Below are 24,293 nucleotides of genomic sequence, written 5' to 3'. Positions count from 1 at the left end.
ATGCAAAGGATTTGTTCATACTTATTATTTGAGACAGAGAATTTAGGTGGTGATGTAAACATATAATGTATAGTGTGGGGAATTTTATTCTATGTTATTTAATTGTTTTGTGTGTTCCAAGCAGACTAAATGACAAGTTCTGTTCATAGTATGTTTTATATGCAAGATTTAGTATGTAGTGGTGTGCACAACTAACAGTATGTTGAATTGCCCTGACAATGTCTTTGTCATGGGATGTATAGTCATAGTCAGCTGACAATTGTACAAAGCAGTCATAATTTGCCTGGTTCTCTCTAGTGTTTGCTGAAATGTGCATACTCTGTATACTGGATATAGATTACAATTTGTGGATAAAGCTGAATATAATGAAATAGTGTAGGATTTAACATATTGAAGTTATAACTGTAGGACTGTAGTCATATATCCTAGTTGTACCCATAGGCAGTTTAAAACATCAAGTAGACTTTTAAACATCTGTGTGCTTTGAGTGTCGATTGGCACAGGAATTCCCTTATCGCTGTACATTCTGTCCAATGTCCATTGCACAGATGGGGATAAAAAGGTACTTTTTCCAAAATTATTTTTATCTGCATTTCTTATGGCTATCAACATCGGAAATTCACAGTGGGCAATACTTTTATTTGGGGGGGGGGGGGGGGCGGGATGGTGGTGATGTGAGTTCTTTGGTGTTATACCGAGGTAATTTAATGACAGATGGAGAAGGCAATTGAATTTCAATTCATAAGTGGGATTTTCAACATGATCCTCCCCTCCTGGCAGTATCTTAGAATTAATGAGCTCAGCCTGCTAACAAACTCAAGAAGCACACGATACAACCCTCCTTCTCCCCTCCCATCCTCTCCCCTTCCCTAATTTCGTATTTCGTTCTTGGTTTGCGATGTGGAGGGGGCTATATTGCGCGACTTGACCCATTTCTTTTCCTCGAAACTCTATTTACCCTGAATCCTGGGGCAAAATAAAAAAAAAAAAAAAAAAGGAAAAAGAAAAAAAATCCTCTGGCATACCTGTGTACTGCTGCAGTTAGGCCAATCTTTGCTGGATTTTGCTGCCTACCTAATGTGGTGTGAATTGATCAATGTGCATTTCATGGAGCCCTGCACTCGGTGGTCTGCGTCACTGCTTGTTAGTGTTTATGTGGAGAGCGCTAAAGGTGCAGTCCCCATTCATAGGACACTATTTGGCCTCCTTTAACCACACGCACACACACAAACATACACACACACACACACACACACACTTACAAACAACAAGTAAACAAACAAACAAACAAACAAACCCAAATTTTCACTGGCTTGACATGACCATCCAGTCATTATACCCCCGCCAAACGAAGTTTGAAGGGGGTATATAGGAATCAGCGGACGGTCGGGCGGTCGGGCGGTCGGTCCGTTGCAAATATTGCGTCGCGAACTACTTCCTCAGTTTTCAACCGATTCCCATAAAACTTGGCACAGATGTGTGCCTTGGGTTGTAGATGTGCAAGACATATTTTTTGACAGTACCCAAAAGTACGTTGCCATGGTAACGGCATATTATGGGCAAAAATGTGTACAAATCTTGCGTCGCGAACTACTCCCACAGTTTTTGATCAATTTTTATGAAATTAGGTACAGATGTTCATCTGAATATGTTAATGTGCAAGACACATATTTCCGCAGTGGCAAAAAGTGCGTTGCCATGGTAACGGCATGTTATTGGTAAAATATAGGGCAAAATGCTTCATGGCAAAACTGCTTCATCAGTGTTCTTCCAATTCTCATGGAATTCATATTGAATGTTTGTCTTAGGATATAGGTCAGCATGACACATTTCTTGACAGTGACAAAAAGTATGTTGCCATGGTAACAGCTCACATATTATGAGCCAAAATGATGGAAAATTTTGTGTTGCAAACTACTTCCTCAGTTTTTGCCCAATTTCCATGAAACTTGGTACAGATGTGTGCCTTTGGTTGTAGATGTGCAAGATGCATTTTTTGACAGTACCTGAAAGTACGCTGCCATGGTAACGGCATATTTATGGCAGAAGATCAAGGAAAGATCTTGCGGATTTAACTACTTCCTCAGTTTTTTGACCAAAGCTTATGAAATGTGGCACACACCTTGATCTTGGTGGGAAGATGTGGAAGACATATTTTTCGGACGTGTCGGAAGCTGCGTTGCCATGGTAACGGCATATAAATGGCAGAAGATCAAGGAAAGATCTTGCGGATTGAACTACTTCCTCTGTATTCGACTGAAGCTCATGAAATGTGGCACGCACATTGGTCTTGGTGGAAAGATGTGCAAGACATATTTTTTGGACGTGTCGGAAGCTGCGTTGCCATGGTAATGGCATATTAATGGCGGAAGATCAAGGAAAGATCTTGTGGATTGAACTACTTCCTCAGTTTTTGACAAAAGCTTATGAAATGTGGCACACACAATAGTCTTGGTGGGAAGACGTGCAAGACATATTTTTCGGACGTGTCGGAAGCTGCGTTGCCATGGTAACGGCATTTAAATGGCAGAAGATCAAGGAAAGATCATTCCTTGGGTAAGACTGTCGTCACGGGGCGGGGGTATTAATCACCTTCAGTGATATTTCTAGTTTTGACAGAACTTGATTAGTAATGTTTGTGCTTGATTGTTTATTTGTTGTTTTATTTGTTTGTTTGTTTATTTGTCTCAGAGTCTTGCCTATTCAGTCAGGTTGATTTCAAAGTTTACTTGATTTTCTGGTTCAGGCCAACTCCACACCATCCCCCCACCCCCCAAAAAAGGACAAAAAATGTAGATGAATGATATAATTACCTTTAAATTTTACTTTAAAGCCAAATGGTCGGATCTAATCACATTTTGGCAGAAGTGAGGAATGCAAAGTCTAAATGCAATATCCAGGCTTAAGTTTCACTAACATGGGAATTAAATGGAGCCAAACAAAGAACCCAAAGTTGGGGCAGATTCCAATCAGATCTAGTCAGGAAGGATTCATAGGTATTTAAAATGTATTCTAGAATGTGGCAAGGTGGGTGCAAAATATTGTTCCCAAATGGCTTTGTGAAGCAGTTCTTAACTTCTGAATCTTAGGACCGATTTGTCCTGAAATTCGCCCTTTGATTGTCCCTAAGATCAGTTGACTTAAACTTAGGATTGTTTGTAGAGCTTTTAGTAGTGAAATAGCCCCCAGTGACCTCCTTTGGGACCCAAGGCAGGGCCCAAGAGGTGCAGAACTGTGTAAACTGCACCCATTATCCAGAAGTTGTAGAGTCATTAAAGGGTGTGTACAGTTCTGGTCGAGGTGAGGATTTAGCTTTAAACGTTTTGCTACGATTGTAGATATTCAGAAACCACTCTATGAGATGTCAAAGAGCAGGCAATTCTAATGGGTATCAAAAGTTTATTTGATGAAAATCGGTTTTGAATTGGCTGAGATATCCACAAACAAGTTGAAACAAAGAGATCCTAATAAAAGGCGTGGCCTGTCGCCTTTTATTATTATCACTTTTTTTGATATCACAGCCATTTGAAAACCAATTTTCATCAAATAAATGTTGGGAATCCTCCTTAAAATTACATGCTCTTTCATATTTTATAAGAGGTTTCTCATTATATCACTTAGGACTGTTCAAAACATGAATCCCCACCTCAACCAGTACTGTACAGTCCCTTTAATTTAACTCTTACCTTTTATTACACCTTCACTGGTTCACAGGAAGCCCTAGCCAGCTTGCTTCAGTCGCTCCAAGACCAGAAAGTTTATTTCATAATAATCGGTTTTGAAGTGGCTGAGATATCCAAAAACAAGATGAAACAAAGAGATCCTAATAAAGTTGTGGCCTATGCTATTGTCTTTAATTATTTATCTCTTTTTTTTTTTAATATCTCAGCAATTTGAAAACCAATTTTCATCACATAAACATTGAATCCTTAAAATTACATGCTCTTTCATATTTCACAAGAGGTTTCTCATCATCTCACTTAGGAATGTAAAAAACATGAGTCCCCACCTCAACCAGTACTGTACATTTAAAGTCATGTTGCATAATCTATAGAATGCAGTGAGTAAATAGCACAAGCAACCAAAAACAGTTAGCAGCTGTAGCCCGAGTGCTTGATCTTGATTAAGGCCTCATAAAACACAAATGATATACTACTAAAGACAGTCTAAACATGGACATAGAAACAGGAAAGGAGAGAGGGGGCCAAGAATGCAAACATGAGTGCATTCAGATGGCATACAAAAGTGTATATTCTTGTTTGTATCAACAAAGTGGTAATGCAGTTACAAAGTAGGTCCCTCAGGAGGTGGGGATGTGGGCCCAGTGGGGACAGCATTGGCGGACAGCCAGTGCTGGTTCTAATCCATATACTGTAGCTATCAGCGGGTCCTGTGTAATTATTCAAATCATAAAAAATTCTTCGGTTCAGTTGTTTTTAGTGTAACTGATTGACAAATTGCCGTATATGGACAGCACTGGCTACTGCCCAACAGCACTGGCTGTCGGGTGGAAGCTCAGAGGGCGGAAGGTCCAATGTAGATTCAGATCCTGCCCGAGTACATGTATGTACAATGTACGCCCATGATTTCTTGTGTCACTGCTACTAGTACTACTAAAACACTGATCAATTCAGTGCTTATTTACGTCCATGTAGAGCAATTTATCAAACAGTTGCAATAAAAACAACTCGACTGAAGAATTTCATGAATTGAGGCAATTTTTTATGCCTCCGCCACGAAGTGGTGCCGGAGGCATTATGTTTTCGGGTTGTCCGTCCGTCCGTCCGTCCGTCCGTCCGTCCTTCCGTCCGTCCGTAATGAATTTTGTGGACAGGGTAACTATCAAAACCTTTTGAGGTATCCTAATGAAACCTGGCATGTATGTGTATTAGGAGGTGAAGTTGTGCCTATCAACTTTTGGGTGCACATGCTCAAGGTCAAAGGTCAAAAGGTCAAGGTCAAATGCTTAAAATTTCACTTTTTCCCCCATATCTATGCAATGCCTGAAGATATTTTCTTGAAACTTAGTGTATACATGTATTACCCAATTAAGATTCTCTGGTGAAAGTTTGGGGTCATGAGGTCAAAAGGTCAAAGGTCAAAAGGTCAAGTAAAATGTTAAAATTTCACTTTTTTCTCTGTATCTTGGGAAATTGTTCAAGGTATCTTCGTGGAACAAAGTATATATGCATGTACTGACTGGCAGTGGTTATCTAGGGAATTTGGGGTTCATGTGGTCAAAGGTCAGGGGTCAAAGGTCAAGGGCAATACTTCAAAATTTTGCTGTTTTCCTTATATTTATGCAATGCCAGCAGGATTTTTTTTTTTTAAAACTTGATGTATGCATGTGTAACCCACTAGAGATTCTCTGGGATTTTCTTTTTTTTGCCAATAAGGTCAAAGGTCAAAAGGTCAAAGATCAAGTGAAAGTGCTGAACTTACTTCTTTCTCCATATCTCTGAAGTGGCTCAAGTTATCTTTAAACTTAGTACATATTTATGTATGTTCTGCCTGACATTGATTCTCTTATGAATCAAAGGCCAGATGAAAATGATAACAATTTACTGTTCAATACAGAAATTGCACTTTTTCTCCATACGATTTATACCTTGACAATTACTCAAGTGCGTAAACTTATGAAAGGGTCAAAGTCGAAATTAAAGTTCTTAAATCCCCAAATACATGCTCTCCTATTCATCCAATTAAACATAGGTCAAGGAAGGTGAACATTCGATACATTTGTGACAAACATGTCATTTTAATATTTTGCCAATTTTGTGAAAATGTAATCACACATTGTCCACATGTACTATAGACCTATTAGGAGAATCATGCATTATGGCGGAGGCATACCAGTCGCCATAGCGACATTTCTAGTTTTTCTTTGCGCTGGGAAGTAAATGCACTAAAAGAAGGCATATAAATGCTCTGTATCTCTATTGTCTTACCCTGTTTGCATATTATGCCTAGAAAAAAAAAAAAAAAAGTGAATCAAACCGAGGACCCTCCGTCCCCATGTCCAATCATGCCAGTGAGAATATAAAGTTACATTCACTGCCTTTTAGCCAGGCTGGAGTCACATTGCTTGAGCTGAATAAATTCAGACTGCATGACCAATCATGACCCCACGAATGCTTCCAGATGCAACACAGACGCGTGGCTGAGCTGTAATTGAGTTTTGACCCCAGGGACCGATAGGCTCGAAGGAAATAAAATATTGCCTCGCGAGAAACCTGATAACTGTGAATCGAAAGAGGACTAGTAAAGCCCGTCCCAGATACCATCCTCATCTGAATTGATATGTACCTATACCAACAGTGGGAAGTCATTTGGATCTGGTGCTGTTTGTAATTGGGATTGCCTTTCCTTTGCTTTGCGCAGTAGCTCACCAGATTACAGGGAGATCACTGCGTGCGCGTGTTACCCTGTGGCTCTGATTGCCAGAAAATTCAGGATTATATGTGTCCCATACGATGTAATGGTAGAAATCCAGGAGCAATTGTGCTCTTGCTCAGTGGTCATGAACCTACCCTGGATTACTACCCATGTCGTTGATAGCATTTGTTCTCCTTAATAACATGGTAGCCTGGCTGGAAGGTAATGCAGTGGATTACATTGTGAGGGTTTCCCTGCTTCAATATAAGACCTTTTCTCCACTGTTTTTTTTTTTTTTTTCATGGGGGGGGGGGGGGTCTTTTTATCAACTAGGGTAATCAACTGAATCAATCCAGTCTTCAGGACACTTCATTAAGTAGCCAATGCATCATTGTGAGTAAACAAATTATCAGCGATGGATGTGGATGTTGGTAGAGAATGATGTCATTGCATGCATAGCAACCCAAAAGTTAGGCTTTCTTTTTAAAAGATGAATTCAATACAGAGACAACAAGTCATGCTCTGGTGATATACTCCTATACATGAGCATGCTTCGGTGATATACTCCTATACATGAGCATGCTTCTTCCATTGTCAACATCAAAACACTGAAGAAATGAATTAGTTTGCCTGTATCTAGGCAAGTTGATTGCCTGTGAAATGGCGTACTAACTTGTATCCATGTTATGCTTCAGAGATGGTACTAGTTATTTATCAGGTATGTAAACTGGACAAAGAAACTCACACCTTCATACCCTCTCTCTCTTTCTCTCTGTCACATGCACACACACACACACACACACACACACACACACAAACCCACACATGCACACATTCTTTTCCCCCTACTAGCTTTTTATTTACACAACCATGCATCTTTTGACAGATTGAAGGGGCATATTGATAGAACAGACCATATTAAGTAGCATTCTTTTGTGTATCTGGTGGTTTGTTGGGGTTTTTTTTACCATTTTCATGGAAATGTCAATATCTACTTTAGATTGGTATATTAAATGATTATCACTTTGATTGTCACTTTGATTCACACTTACACTGTCAAAGATTTGCTCTCTGAAGCACTCATAGATTTTGATGCTGAAATTTTCTAGAATGATAGCGGAAAATCGTTGACATTCTTATTTATGTTATTTTATTCATTTTTTGCCTCCTAACCCATTGAGGATGAGTCCTGAGTAAACTCGGGCAGGTGTCTTTGGGAAATGCGTATTGTAGCAACATCAGCCCGTCCTCAACAGGTTGAAGTCTGCAGGGGAGTTAGGGATGAAAGAAATTATATTTCTTCATTATCCCACGTCTGTTTATCATGCAAAGATGATGGCTCTTTAATATCCATTCTGCCCATTTTCGTAGTCATTAGTGGTGATTGGTAGTGCTGTATACCATTTGCTCAGCTTATCAACGTGCAAACCAGAGAATATTAAGACTATGAAAGAGAGAAGGAGATTATGCCACACTCTTAGCAGGGCTTGGCATCTTTTTGCATGGAACTTGGCGCAATAGATCATTGGCCTCAACAGTTGTTAATCGGGGGTGTCTGATTTGTTTGATTGTTCTTGCCTGCATCTCTGAGATGCGTGCAAGTAGGCCCTTGATAGTTGCTGTGTGGAAATTATCATTGCGAGGATCGTTCAGTGCCATGAAACTGGATCAGCGCTAATCTGCCGGCCTTTCTTTCCCTCATCCCGCAATAAGTGGGCTACGCCAGTGAAAATGGATGGTCTCATCCGTCTTGCTTTACCTTAAAGCGGAGAATTATCGAAGGAGCTTAGCAGAATGCAAATATGAATAGGGACAGGAATTTGCGTTGAGATGGAACTGGCCTTTTGCCAATCAGTTAGACATTGACACAGATGTATATATTATGGCATATGATGTTTGATTGACTTCTTAGAGATGCAACTCATTTGAGCGAGATAAAGAGGGAGGAAGAGGGGGAAAAAAGAGATTGATAGATAGGGAGAGAGGGGAAGAGAGGATTATGCCTGGACAGAAAAAAATGAGTGTTTCAGAAGGAGCTTTGGTCGGATGCCTTTCCTCATTATAGCCAGTGCACTTTACAGGGTGAGAAGATGTACATGTAGTTTGTTTTCACTGCCACACTAGAGGGCAACAACACCATATTTTAATTTGTGTGTGTGTGTGTGTGTGATCAGGGTATGCAGATTTTCACAGGTGGATGAAACTTGTGCTCGTCCATATATTTAAATGTCACTTTTCCAAGCTAAGCAAAGAATTGTACGGTATACGATACATGAATTTACAGGTGTGATGTTCATTAAATGCTTCCTTACCCACCAGTGCTTGCACTGTTGATTTGGGTGATACTTAGTGTTAAGGCACCAGCCTGATCCGTTATCTACGTGTACATGTACATTAACCTATAATTGAAACACATACTGGTACTGTAAAAGCTTGACTGAGGCCAAGAATTTTGGAATACATTTATAATCTTTGCTTATATGTGGGAACCACACAATGCATTAAAGGAAAGGATGCCCATTTTCACTCAGGGGCCAAGGGATACAGAGGCTGAAATCAAGACTAGGGTTATGAAGCATCAGGGGCCAAGGGATACAGAGGCTGAAATCAAGACTAGGGTTATGAAGCATGAACTGAGGTTATAAGACAGTTTCAGATGGGGAAAGGTGTGAATGTTAGCTTCCCCAATTTGACAATCTCCCCATCCAATCCTGCCCCACCCTGACACAAAAATATGAATAAACACAGGACTGAGCTTCTCGTCATATCTTGAAATCCTAAAAAGAGAGAGCGTGAAAGGTGAACGGGGGCTAGTGAACTTGTTCGGGAGCGATGAGTATTGTGACCGAGGAGAAAAGGGCGTACGGAGGGGGTGGAGAAGTGCTGTATTTGGTTTGAAGTCCCACATACAAGTCTGTAATAGTTATTGCAGTAATCAATCATGCTCAATTCAAGCAGGTGGGATTCCCAGCATGAGCCTGGCACTAATTTGGAGGCATATTTAAGGCAGGAGTGTTGGATAGTGTAAACTGCGAGACATCAATGATACGAAGCCGGAAGTACAATTACCACCGTAATGATATTAACCATGTGATTCTCTTTGCCGCTGTATCTCTATCCATCTTTCTCTCTCTCTCTCTCTCTCCCTCTCTCTCCCTCTCTCTCTCTCCCACTCTCTCTCTCTGGCTCCGATTCGTGAAAATTTCATGCTGTGAAAGTATCTTGCTTTACAGTACCTTCTTTTTACATATTCTACCCCACCCCACCCTGCCCTCATTTCAAGGCAACTCCTGCCTGTTTATTTTTATTCCTCTCTAAGGTATATTTGTGATCTCTTGCCATGCCTTGGTTTTGTTTTCCCCCACCCCACACACACCCCACCCCATCCCAATTCCCTGGCTATCTCTTTGTTCATTCTTCCCTGAGGTATATTTCCTTTACTCTCTTGCGATGTCTTCTTTTCACATCTACCCCACTCCCAGTTCTAAGCATTCCCCATTTGTCTTTTTTCATTCCTCTTTAAGGTATATTTCCTCCCATCCTCTGGTCTCTTGCCATGCTTTCTTTTAACATCTACCTCCACCCCACCCTGCCCTAGTTCTGGGCAACTCCTGTCTGTCTATTTTTGTTCCTCTCTGAGGTATATTTCCTTTATTCTCTGATCTCTTGCCATGCTTTCTTGTGACATCTACCTCCCACCCCAGCTCTTGGCACTCCCCATTGTCTCTTTTCATTCCTATTCTTCCCATCCTCTGGTCTCTTTCCATGCTTTCTTTCAACCTCCACCCCTCCCCCCCCCCCCCCCCCCATCCCATCCCATCCTGGCCCAGTTCTACCCAACTCCTGTCCATCTCTTTTCATTCTTCCCTATTAAAGTTATAGTAATTTCCTCTTATTATCTGGTCTCTTGCCTTGCCTTCTTTTTACATCTATCCCCACCCCATCCTGCTCCAGTTCTTAAGTGGCATTACCAATCTGTCTCTTTTCATTCATCTCTAGGGTATATTTTCTCTCATTCCCTGTTCCCTCTGCTTCCTCAATTAAACACACATAGATGCAAATGCCAAGGCATTGCACAATCAAACATTATGACCGTCTGTCTGTCTGTCTGTCTGTTTTTTTTTCTCTCTCTCTCTGTCTCTCATTGACAAACACAAATGCACACATCAAACCATTTTGTATTCATGTTACCTGATAAACATGACCCCTAATTATTGGCATATTGAATTACATCATGCATTCTTTCTTTCTCTTCTTTCCCTTATAATCCTCACTGCTAACATTTGTATTTATGCAAAAACTCACACATTAAATGCAATGACACACTCTCTCTGTCCCTCTCTCTCTCTCCTACACTGTATCTCTTTGTCTCAAACAGGCAAACCCTTAGACCATTTTGAATGTTACCAGTTGTGTGATAGATATGAACCCAAATTGTTTGCTTCTGGGTGTCTGCGTTGTTGCACTCATTATGAGTAATTGTGTGAATTAAAGGGTAAACCGTCCCTCCTTCCCCCCTCCAGCACCGGAATTACTCAGCCAACAATTCCATCGTTTCCTAAATCCTCCATCATCTCCTAAACACAGCTATTATTCTCCAAGTTACCTGTCTCAACCATCCCTCGCTGAGATGTACACATACTGCCGAGGGCACCATGCACGCATATGCACCGGTATTCTGAGATAATTGTTTGTCTTTTGCGCCTGGCAGGGGCTGTAATTTTGTTTTTTTTTCCGCACACCACATCTGCGTTCATCATCCCCACGTAGGGAAATCGGCGGAAGCGTTGGCCAATTAGGCCAGGGAGAATGCGTACTTTGTTGTTGGACAGCCTGCCGGTCTCTTGGTTCTGGCACGCTTTGGTCCTTTTGCAAGACATCGTGAGCATATTTGATGCTTCATGGAAAAGGATTGCGCCACATATTTTTGTTGTGGTGTCCAAACCTATTTCTCGTCCGCCAATTCACCATCCAACTATATCGAACAGCCAGTGAATCAACGGAAGCGGGACAATGAAAGACATTCCTGTCCGATATGAAATTCAATAGATGCAAACAGATGAGTTGAGATTAACATTTTTATCTTGGGAAACAGAGAGAGAGAGAGAGAATGAAGAAGGCATGTTGTGCATGGCCATATCTGAGAGAAGGAAACAGCACTTGATTCTTATTGATGACTGTTTGCTATGTGAGCTGAATTTTGTGAATTTTATCCAGAACATCTTTTTGGTTATTTTATGTTTGTTTTCAGGAAATTGCAGCCCAGAAACAGGTTTGTTACTTTGTAAAAAAGAAAAAGAAAAAAAAAGGATTGCTCACAACACAAAGTTCTTGTCTCGCTCCAGTCACCTCCGATCTCTTCAATTTCCTTGTTTTGTTCTTTTTCATTCGATGTTGAATGTCTACTCAAAGAAAGCATAGTGCTGTCATCAAATGGCCTTGATTCTGTGATGTATCTTCAAATCATATTTAAATCAATTGTTCCTTTGTTCCCTAATAACTCGTGGACATTTCCATGTACTAGTCTGTCAATGCCCTCATCTTGTTCGAAATGTAATCATCAGCAGTCCATGACCTGAATTCATATAATAGTCTCTGTTCTCTTTCCTGTTGGAATCCAGAAGATTTAGATTTTATTTCAAGCCATTTATTCATTCTTCTCATGACTTGATATTTTCAAGCTTGTTTGCTTCTTTCCAAGTCTTAAAAGACAAAGAATACAAAACTGTATGACAAGTTTCTACCCTTCTCTATTCCCAGCTGAAATTGAAAATTGTGATCTTACTTTTAAAAGAATGAAGTTGTTGCGTACATGCAATTGGCAGTTGCAATTTTTACCACACAGAAGAAAGTCATTTTTTAGTTAAAAGTAAAGTTAGTCCTGCAGATAAAGGGGAAAAAGTTTTTGTCATGCTCCATAAATTATGTATGTTCTCTCATTCTGAAGACAAAAAAAAAAGGACAAAGAAAAGATAAAAAAGTGTCATGCACTTTCGAAGACTCAAACCAACAATCCCCCCCCCCCAAAAAAAAAAGAACACTTTTCTGTATTAGGTAATGTTTATTTTATTATTCATAGCTAGTACTTCTATAGGGAAAGATATCATATCTTTAGATGATTTGAGCCTTATTTTGTCATATGCTATTTTAGTCGCATAATCACTTTTAATTGCTAGATATAAATGATCCCCAAATTTTCATTTTTTTAAACAATTTGTGCAGATACACAATGTAATGAAGTTAGGCATTTATGAGCAGTACATGGCAGTACAGATTTCATACCCTAGTGCAGGGCTCAACACTACCTTTATTTTTTGGTGGCCTTTCCGGGCCCCTAATTTAAAAAGAATAAATAAGAAATAAATAAAATATTAAAAATTGGTGTATAATTTTTTTTTTTTTTAATCATATATACTGTTAGCCCAAAATAAAAACAAGTGTAACAATCCACATTGAATCATACAGTAGTTTCTCAATTACACTACCAAAAGATAATCATTTTTGAAATGTGATGGCCTGACATCAATTTTTATTGGCCCCAGGCTACAGGGCCACCTCTGATGTTGAGCTCTGCTAGCGTAATGGTCATTCTTCACTGCCTTCATGGTGTTTTGACTAACCTGTGTCTGTTAAGTGACCAGTGTATTCATTTTATTCTGCTACATTGTGGCGTTGTCATCATGCGCCTGTGTGAAAGTTAACAGAGTTTGTATTGTTGCTACATCTTGTCAGAAAGCAGCCATAATGTGGAAGAAAATGTACAATTTATCAAAGCAGCAAATTACAAAAAAAAATGATATTAATTCACAAGTGACATGTAAAATCATGCAAAATGTTTTGAAGCACACATCTCCATCACTAATGCCTCCTCCCTGTCTGAAGGTTTCCATCAGCTGCTTGTATCACTTACATAAGCCTTAAAGTGCCCAAAGAAGGCCACTTGTGCAACATGCCAAGGTGCCTTGTTTCAGACAAGAACATGAGAAGGCGACTTGTAAAGTACAAACTTGCCAAGTCACCTTGTTTCAGATGAGAAGGGAAAGAAGACAACTTGTAAGAACTTGCCAAGGCAGCTTTATAGAGACGAAGGCCAGAAGACAAATTGTACAAGGCATCTGGTTTTAGTGTGAGAAGGCGACAAAATATCTTGGTGCATTTGTGCAAGTTGCCTTAAAGGTATTGTTTACCATTGGGAACAGTGATTAAAAAATTTTTCGAGTTAGCACATTTGATGCACATGTGTAGGACAGTTGTATCACAAAACATCCTACCAAAAATGTTTGCAATAAAGCCTAAAGTATAAGCAGATATCACTATTTTTCTCACTAAGCCATGACTGTAGACGGTTTAGCCTAGAAACAATTTTATTGTAACTATTGTTCAGTTTTTTTTTCTTTCTATCCCTCACTCACATTTTAGAACTATTTCAAAGCACTAAAGCTGAGTTTTTGTTTTGTCTGCAAATGGTAAACAATGCCTTTAAACAAGGCGTCTTGACAACTTAGTACAACTTGCCTTCTCACTTTCTCGTCTTAAACAAAGCACTTTGGTGAATTTGTCCAAATCGCTGTCTCATCTTATAGTAGACACCTCAAAGGACAAGTTCACCTTCATAGGCATGTGGGTTGAGTGAATGCAGCAATATTAGTAGAACACATCAGTCAGAGTTTGAGCAAAATCGGACAATCCGTTCAAAAGTTATGAATTCTGGAAGTTTCTGCTCAGTCACGGCTGGATGAAAAGACTACTATAGCTTGTGATGTCACATGAGTACAACGATATAAAGAAAGAAGAAAGAAAATTCAACATATTTCCATTTTTCTCGCATAACAAAAGAACACTTGACTTCTCTCTTTCAGCAGGCAGGGGGAATAATATTACCCTTAACATACGTCAGTAGCAAGTCGAAGAAATGTGCACTTTATTCAAAAAGTAAAGTTTTGTGAAATTCTCTTTTTATTTTCCTTATATAGTTGTACGCATGTGACATCATACACTGTAGTAGTCTTCTCTTCCAGCAGTAACTGCGCAGATACTTAAAGTTTTCATAACTTTTGAACGGATTGTCCAATTTTCCTCAAACTTTCACTGATGTGTTCTACTAATATTGCTGCATTTTCTCAATCCTTATGTTTATGAAGGTGGACTTGTCCTTTAATGAGTTTGTGCAAGTTGCCATTTTACCTTTTTGACGAAAACAAGGTGCCTTGACAAGTTGCACAAGCTTCCTTCTTGGGCATAATTAAGCATTCAATAATCACTGCTAGTCCCTCATTTCATGGTAAATATTTTATTCCAAGTTCTATTCAATTGACGTGAGAAAGCAAGTTCATTTGGTTTGATTTGGTTTAATTTGATTTGATTTGATGCTGAATTTCATCAGCATAATTTTTGTAAAAGAAGAGAAATGGTCATGTAAACACAGTTAGCAACAACAAAAAGTGCTTGTAATCCCTCCATAAAACAAATTTAAGTGTCTCAGGTGGAAAGTGCTTGTAAATACTGCATAAAACAAGGGGAAGAGTTTCAATAGGGAAAAAAAATGCTTGTAATTACTCCATAAAACAAAGTCAAGAGTCTAAGCCCCAAGTCATTAAATTTTTCGTCAGTGCATTACGCGTTGAATGCAAGTTAAATCACCTGGGACACAGTCGCCATCAAACCCAAAGTATGCCTGGAAAGGGCACCAGAGGCCAGCTTGCCAGTATTATAATGATATGCACTCTGAAGACACAAACTGATGACAAGAGCAATTTGCCTCATAAAGTGAAAATGCAATTGGAGTGACCTCTTCCTTGAAACCTTTTCACACACAAGCTGCCCAGAGCTGCCCATTTTGCTTTACACTAATAAACCACGAGAAAAGGCAGACCTGTGTACCAAGGCTTAGCATAATGATATTTTGTGTTTTTTTGTAGTTTACCAGGATTGGTCGCGTAAGGCCAACCCTATGCCTTTATTTTAGTTCTTCTTTTTGTTTGTTAGTGTTCACATTGACAGTGTGTGTAGTTGTGTATTCACTCCAATTAATTACATGTATGTATTTTGACTCTAGTGACTGGAGGGTTTCAGTGCAATGGCCATTGCTTCAGTCAGAATGGAAAATTCCTTGTTAAGAAGGTGCTTCATTTTATGTTTAAGATGACTACACAACAACAAAACAAAATCTTGTGATGGTGATTTTTCTTACGTAAAATCATATTCTTCTCTTCCCACTGTGTAAATCAAGTGCAGTAAGTTACATGATAAGGTTGCAGTCAACTAACCGTCCCTTTGCCCACTGTAATGACATCTGAATGGTGGCCTCACTGTCTCACTATTTCTCCTCCCCCCCCCCCCCCCCCCCACCCCCCTCCCCACCGACAGTATGTGCATAGCTGGTATGACATTATTCACCCCTGAATTTGGCGCTATGCAAATGAATTTGATCCTTGCACTTTATGTTGGCTGTCACAGATGTGATCAAAATTTTGAGGCAACAAAGCCTGTTGTGTACAGAGAATCATTCCTCACCTCGTTAACATCTTGTCTTCTCCTTCCTCTTCAGCAACTGAGCAAGGCGCTGAGTGACAACGCCCAGGTGCGACGAGATTTCGAGGCTGTCCAGAAGCGCCTCGTCCAACTGGAAGCGAGCAGTAATGGAAACAAGTCTCAGTTACCGCGGAAACCAGTTACACTGAAGGAGAACTCACAACCGTCATCTAGTGGTCCATCGTGAACGATTTGCAGTTTTGATGACTCTTTTTTTCCCTTCCCTTTTACTCCCCTGGTCTGATAGTATGCATGATTGATGGCATTTTCATATCAAAGTGTTCAATCAGATTTGGAACATCAAAGGCAAATGACAGATTTTTATTGCGTCAAAGTATTAGTGACCCAGTTTTTAAGTACATTAAAGCCTGGATTATGTTGATCACACACATGTTTGCAAAGGCAATATTTACGTTAAGTTCATTTTTACTATGTAAAACCCAGTGAGATGTCCTTTTTTTATCAAAAACTTTAAGCCATTCATCCACCCTGAACCCAGTGAAAGGTCAGTGACATTGAGCTGGGTTGGTTGCCTTTAAGCCAGCTTTGAAAGGGAAAAAAAAAGTGACTTCCTGTAAATAGAAAAAGCAGTGCATTTAGCCATAAGCCTGCCTATAAGTGAAATACCTTACCCAAACCACTTGATGTAGATGATATAATGTAAGTTGATATGGAAGAAACAGACCTTGACTTGCAGTGCTTTTAGTAGTCAGTCTTGTATCAAGATATGACAGAGACATCAAAGTGAAATTTCAGGGTTCTGTCCCTAGTGTGCCTCGGGCATTTGCCTTAATTGGTGTCTTAATTCATCATCAAACACGGACGCCACTATCTGGAGCCAGCCAGATCCCCCCTAGGTAGGAGTGAGATATTGTCATTTAAAAATGGCCGTACATTCGGCCATCTGAATCTCATAATTCATTTTACATTTGAGCAGCGTGCAATGTTCCCCCCTGGACTGTGGTTGAAGGAATGGTGATGTTTCTGTGCTCCTCATTAGTGGTAGGGAAAATCATGATAACTGAAAGTCCGAAATCAAATTGACAAGTTGTGCGGAGGAGTGCATGTGTACCTTACTGTGAGCTCATTTCCTTGCATAGCATCACCATCCTCTCCTTTTGACATCTGTCTTCATCACCCCCCTCATAATTACACGCTGCTTAATCCAATCATAGACCAAAGGCCTTCAAAATAATCAAGTTCAAATGGAATTTTCATCTGATCAGGTACAGAAGCAGCCTTTGAGGTGTGTAGATCATCAAGTTTGTTGCCATTACCGTTGATTACAATTACCCCAATTAGATTCTAATTTCCATATTTTCCCCTTGCTCTCTTTATACTCCGCAATTCTCGATGGTGGAGCACTGGAAAATAGTGACACTAACTTGTCATCAATGGAAATGAAGTTCAGAGACTACAAACTACATCAATGATGTACAGTATGGAAGTGTGTACCTTCTCCCCTTCTTAATCAAACTGTGAAATTGTATTTATGTGTTGATTCCTTCCAAATGTTTGTGATGGTGTAGTAGGGTGATTTTAGGGGTTTTGCAAACTGATGTCTGTTCTTCTATCTCCTTTGTAGCATCAGGTGTTAGTTTCTAGGGGATGTGATTGTGCAGTATCATAAGTTACATGTAACTTCTTGATTTTCTTACTGGTATCTTTATTTCATCTGCTCTTGATGCCTATGCTCTCCATGAACACGAAACATAATCTGTCACCAAGATCATGAATGTCAAGTGCACATCTGTCTAACATCGATGCATTCCATTTGTTAATAGGAGACATCCAATCAATATTTCTAATCAAGCGGGCTCGATTCGAAAGGCAGGAGCCTTCTTGGGGAGGGCACCCTACCCCCTCAATATTGACTAAATTCCGCCATATGGTGGCTTTCTGTGCCTGCTGATGATTACAACACTCGCACTAGACTCTGAGAAAATGAAACAATCATTTTTTCTTACTTCATTACTGGGATGGTTGTATGTGGACATTCACTGAGATGAAGCTAATCATGGTCATGGATTGTATGTGATGAACACACATTAGTGTAAAATCTCTATAATAATAACTTTGGTGAAGAATTCCACCTCTCATTGAAGAAATCAAGGGTAGTATGTGTACATATGAAACTGTTACTTTCCAATTAAAATTGTTCAATTAATCTTTGTGGAAGTTGATGTCCTTCCATTCACTTCACACAGCTTAGTTAGTTGGCGTACACACTTGCCAAAATGCCTTTTTTTTTTTTTTACACTCTACAGAAATGACATTCCACCGTGTATGTACTATAGTCACTAAATGTCTACCAATAATATTTTCAGGAAACTTTGCGCAAAAGATATGCAAAAATGGTAGGGAATGAACATCTTTCTTGCAAATAGTGGCTACTACCTGGGATTCGGAGCACGTGTTTTCAAGACAAAAACAACCAGTTAGTGTCTAATGACAACACATGGATGAGCTTGTTCACTAATATTTAGATGAAGCTTGTTTGTACAGGTTGTAGATAATTTGTACAAAGAAAACGGAGAAAGAGAATTCACTTGTACTGTACAAAGTTTCTTTTTTTTTTCAAACGGTGTGCGCAAATTTCACTTGCAGTCAGGTGGCTGTCAATCTCAGATTATTTTAGTATGCATTCTTTGTTTTTTGAACCATGATATTCATGTACAGCACAATTTCCTGCAGAACTGGTGAAATGTGGCATTTCCTTTTATGATTTTTATATACATTAAGTAAATATGGTCAACTGGACTTACTTGTATTTTGGAGAAGCGACGTTTCACATCCTCTCCGGGACGCTTCATCGGGTCGACTGATCTTTGGCGGCAATCGGTTGTTGACCCATGACAGGGACGGAGAATTCCCCGACTATTTCTCTATCTGTAACACTTGTCAAGCTGTGTAATGAGATACGTATATGTCAAGTTTTTATATATTAAAGAAAACAATGGATGTGATTGGCAAATGAGGACAATGGCCTTGAAATGACGAATGATCAGTGTAATAAGTCGGCTCCCCTCAGCGAGACTGGCTAATATTTTGTTCAAAGCTCCAAATTCGGCACATCACCTTTCTACGCCATTCTGTCTTGTATATATTGTACACTATCCATATTTAGAATTAGCAAATGATGAGAATGAAATAGAACTGAGATGCAAGGTGAAGCAAAAGTGGCCTGTCTCATTTATTGTGTTTCTTCGTTTGCCAATACTGGGAAACTTCATTATGTCAAAATGTGTAACAAAAACGAAACCAGCTACATACATGTAAAGTAATGGAAAATCGCACTGCCAAAGTCGCCTTGTTAAAAGTGTTCTAAGGTTTCCCTGTGAATACTTAGCAACACTTGTATGAAGTGGTGTTATGTGTGTGTCAGTGCAAGCATGCCCGAATTGATGGAGCACTGTCGATCGGTGAGTGTTGTTAATCTGAATTACGGAAAAACAGAACAAAGCACACACACACACACACACACACACACACACTTTTTTATGCCTCCACCACGAAGTGGTGCCGGAGGCATTATGTTTTCGAGTTGTCCGTCCGTCCGTCCGTCCGTCCGTAAGGAATTTTGTGGACAGCGTAACTAAAAAACCTTTTGAGGTATCCTAATGAAACTTGGCATGTATGTGTATTAGGGGGTGAAGTTGTGGCTATCAACTTTTGGGTGCACATGCTCAAGGTCAAATACGTAAAATTTCACTATTTCCACCATATCTATGCAATGCCGGAAGATATTTTCTTGAAACTTAGTGTATACATGTATTACCCAATTAAGATTCTGTGGTGAAAGTTTGGGGTCATGAGGTCAAAGGTCAAGTAGAAATATTAAAACTTAGTATAACACTTTTTTCTCCGTAATTTGGAAATTGTTCAAGGTATCTTCATGGAACATAGTATACATGTACTGACTGGCAGTGATTATCTAGAGAATTTAGGGTTCATGGGGTCAAAGGTCAGGGGTCAAAGGTCAAGGGCAACACTTCAAAATTTTACTATTTCCCCCATTTATGCAATGCCAGTAGGATTTTTTTTTAACACTTGGTGTATGCATGTATAACCTAATAGAGATTCTCTGGAAACTTTTCTTTTTCTTTTTGTTTGCCTCAAAGGTCAAAAGGTCAAAGATCAAGGGAAAGTGCTGAACTAACTTTTTCTTCCATATCTCAGAAGTGGCTGAAGTTATCTTGAAACTTTCTACATATTTATGCATGTTCTGCCTGACCATGATTATCCTATGAATTTTAGGGTCAAAGGCCAGATGAAAATGGTAACAATGTACTTTTCAATACAGAAATTGCACTTTTTCTCCATACCTTGAAAATTACTCAATGCATAAACTTATGAATGGGTCAAAGTCAAGTTAAAGTCCTTAAATCCCCAAATACATGCTCTCCTATTCATCCAATTAAACCTAGGTCAAGGAAGGTGAACATTCAACACATTTGTGACAAACTTGTCATTTTGATATTTTGCCAATTTTGTGAAAATGTGATCACACATTGTCCACATGTACTATAGGCCTATTAGGAGAATCATGCATTATGGCGGAGCCATACCAGTCGCCTTAGCGACATTTCTAGTTAATTATATTTTATTGGAATTCCAATTTGATATCACCATCGTTTTCAGAATGAAACGAATACAAACATTCAACTAAATCAGCATGATCAAACTGAAAAACGTCTGCTTAATCGTACACACAAAAAACAAACAAACACAAACACCTGAACTTGTGTTTGTTCTGTTTTTGTATTTCTGTCTTGTCAAATGTATACATGGTGTGTGTCTGTGTTTTGTAAACTTAGATGTATGTGCATCACATGCATGTTTTGTAGTTAATGGATGGAAAGTTGATCATCTGCCATCGCTAAAATTACTCTTCTCTCGTTATGTTTTCTCCTCTCATAGCACGCTGAGTCTGCCTTCTATTTTTCTCTCAAACTATCTCTTCCATTATCATCTACCCAGCTTTTAACGCTGTAGAGTCTAAAAGCTGATCCGAGCTGAGACCGCAATCAAACAAAGCCATTAGTACACGTATGTGTAGTTTGTGCTACACGTTGAAGACGCCTTTCAAATCAAAGTGTTCCCAAATTTTAAAAGCAGGGGTTTTTTATTTATCAAAACAACGAGAGGAATGGCGGTCAACACCAAGAGGACGATAGACAATGTCAACTCTCATTTCCCTAAAATTGGGTTAGTATCTCGATTTTTCCTCGACATAAGTGATACATGTATCTTCGCTCAGGTAATGAATTTTGCAAACCCCTTACCCATCTCCCTTGGGCGCCAACTCCCTCGGGCGCGTCATTGTTCGGTGATACTTCAGCCACTTATTCTTTAAGGACAACTTCACTCAAGGATATGAATTAATGCAGCGAAACACGTCAGTGATGCCAGACAATCCGTTCAAAAATAACACAGCAGTGATATTTGAAGAAAATCGAACAATCCTTTTGAAAGTTGTGAATTCTTACGCTTTCGCTGCAGCCGTCGCTGGATGAGAAGACTACTACAGTAAAAACGTGATGTCACATCAACACGTCTATGAAGAATACAAAGAAAATTCACAAAATTTCGTGTTTTTTTTTTTTAATGAAAAAAAACCCCACACATTCACTCGATTTGTTGACATATCAAAGGCAATATCATTCCCCCTGCTTTCTGAAAGAGGAGAGTGAAGTGCCCTTTCATTATGCGAGAAAGTTTAGAAATACAATGTACATTGTATGTTGAATCTTCTTTATGTATTCTTTGTATCGTTCTACACACATGACGTCATAAAGTGTTGTAGTCTTTTCGTTCAGCATTGGCTGCACCAAAACTTAAGTCATAACTTTTGATCAAATTATTGTCCGATTTCCCTCAAATGTCCACTGATGTGTTTTACTAACATTGCTGCATTTGTTTAATCCACATACTAGTACATCTTAGAGTGAACTTGCCCTTTAAGAAGACACGTTCGTGTTGAAATAGCCATGAGATGACAAGGGTTATATCTGCGTTACAGAAACATCTGGCTTTATCTGAAGATCTATACAATTAACATAATATTTCTCTGTTTTAGGTCACTGGCGATTGCAGTATTAACAATGCACATAATTATATAGAAACAATTATAATATTATTTCTTCATTTTGTCTGTAATGTCAGTCAATTCATTCTGACAAACACACCCACATAGTAATTGTTGCACAAGCACTTGACAAGCATGCCTACTTCTATGTACAGATATTAATGATCAAACGCGGTCGTGATAGTTTGCGAACACTATCATATAATGCACACAGTTTAGTTCTTTCACATAGTGTCATTTATTTACGTGACAGTTTGTGATATACAGTAGCGACTGAATACACACTTCAAATTTTGTAATATTTCTTACTGGACCAGTGATTATTATATAGCTATCAAAATACATACACAACTAGCAAAAATTTACATAACACTTACTCTACCAAGCAACAATAATTGACTCTACTCGGTCCATAATCAACCACTGCTGCAATAGTAAACATATCTTAAACTGTGTATTCTATAATCATCAAGAACTGGGAGAACACTTTTTTAGTTCTCATTGTTTCATTGAATTTGCACCTTTTAATTTTGATTTTAGCTCTTGTATTTGAGAAAGAATAATTTGATGGAGGTAAGCGAATTATTAACTCTGCATGAAATAAAAAGGAAATCAATTTTCACCAAATTCATGGAGAAACAGGAGCTTTAGTCTCTAAGATGTGTAAATGATTTGAGAATCAGTTATACGTAAATCCAGTTATTCAGAGAACTTTGAAAAGGCTGCAAAATGCTAACCAATAATCTTCAATGAAGTTTAAAAAAAAAAACCTCTCCCGTGTGGAACATTTCAATGAATTGTGAAAAACAGCAAACAAACCTATGAATGCACACATAAACAACAACACGAAACGACAGAAATGTTAACTGGACTTGATGAGATAACTGTGGTTGGAAAAAAAATCCCGTTTCTGTGGAGAGGAAAGCATTGTCTTTTGTTGTATTATGGTGTATGTGTGTGATTTGTTGTTGTTTTGTGGGGATTCCCCCTGGAGTTCACGAAATAGATTGCATATTTGGAACAGCACAAGTTCGAATATTTAACTGTCTAGGAGACGTTGCTATCGGTTTGTTTGTTTGTTTGGGGTTTTTTGCGGACTCGTTTAACAATTCCACATGAACATTCAGATTACCACGACACACTATAGATTATCATAACAATAAAAGAAAGCTCGGAAAGATGATGGACAGTTTGCAAACCATAATAGGCGTTCACAGAAGACGCGTTTTACTTTCCTTGACAACAGTCTCCTGATATTTCACGCTTCGGTAAGCCTCACTCTAAGTCAGGTATTATGCCAGTAAATTATGTTCAGCAATGGAAGAGTTTTTCATGCACGTGGAAAGCGTCTGAGATTTTTGTTGAGAGTATTACTTTTTATTCGTCAGACGGTTGAGGTATCATGTACAGCGACCTTCACCTCAAGAAAAGTGCCGCGTGCAGGCGTGGGCGGATCAATAACGCCACATTTCCACCATTCTGTTAAAACCCGCGTATGTGATTTCCACCCTTAGGGGTAATGCTGTTGCAGACGGCTTCGACAAATTTGCTGCCATGGCAACGATATATCGCATTAGATGGTTTTTATGTCAAGAAGAAAAAGGATCTCTTATGGCGCATAAATCGCGCCACCTAGCACAAATAGGCGGGACAATGTTCAAAGCCATTTTTGTCTGTTTGTTAAAGCCCAGACGAGTCAGACAGGCAGCCTTGATGAGTATGAAGAACGCTCTAAGATAGCTTTGGATGTGAAATTTGCTCAATATGAGGTTTATAAGCGTTTGTAGTTTAGTGCATATTACATTGCTCTATCAAAACAGCCATCATTACCCATCGAAACCATCGCTCTCAACAATACATAATAGTACTCGTGATATGATTCCATTCACAAACGTTAAACATAATTTCTCTACTAATATCACGACGAAGTGCATCTTAGGTTGAATCATTCTACTCAGAAAGTAAGAATAATACATATGTAATTCGGTGGCGGATCCAGGAGGGGGCGCACCGCCTCCCCCCCCCCCCTATTTTTTGTTTAAAAAAAGAAATTAAAAGAAAAAGAAAAATGGAGGGTGCGGGTGCGCCCCTCCTTTGTAAAGGCGCCCCTCTTTACGGAATTCCTGGATCCGTTTAATTATGCTGCCAGCTCTTTTTGAATAAAGACTAGAGCTGACTGGAGGGCTGCTGTGTCATACCCAAGTTTGTATTTAAAGGTACATTCCAGAAGATTTATATCTTAGATTATAGTATACATAAATTGAAAGTGTCATGTATAGATTTGTGTATTTTATTGAGG

General features: G+C 39.1%; 1 protein-coding gene across 1 annotated transcript in view; it reads left to right on the top strand.

The window, feature by feature from the left end:
• LOC139743096 (kinesin-like protein KIF15) overlaps window positions 1-17,164 on the top strand; it is a 61,564-nt gene extending 44,400 nt beyond the window's left edge. The window contains exon 34 of the mRNA XM_071653604.1: window positions 15,923-17,164. Within this exon, the coding sequence (XP_071509705.1) occupies window positions 15,923-16,093 (171 nt within the window). The 3' untranslated portion in view covers window positions 16,094-17,164. The remainder of the gene's footprint in view (window positions 1-15,922) is intronic.
• The last annotated feature ends 7,129 nt before the right edge of the window (window positions 17,165-24,293 follow it).

This window comes from Diadema antillarum, unplaced genomic scaffold, assembly GCF_040938485.1.
Source record: "Diadema antillarum isolate AM-2024a unplaced genomic scaffold, OU_Dant_1.0 seq00001048_RagTag, whole genome shotgun sequence".
In the NCBI taxonomy this organism is placed as follows: Eukaryota; Metazoa; Echinodermata; class Echinoidea; order Diadematoida; family Diadematidae; genus Diadema; species Diadema antillarum.
The sequence above is the reverse complement of the archived record's forward strand: the minus strand, read 5'-3'. Positions and strand labels throughout refer to the sequence as shown.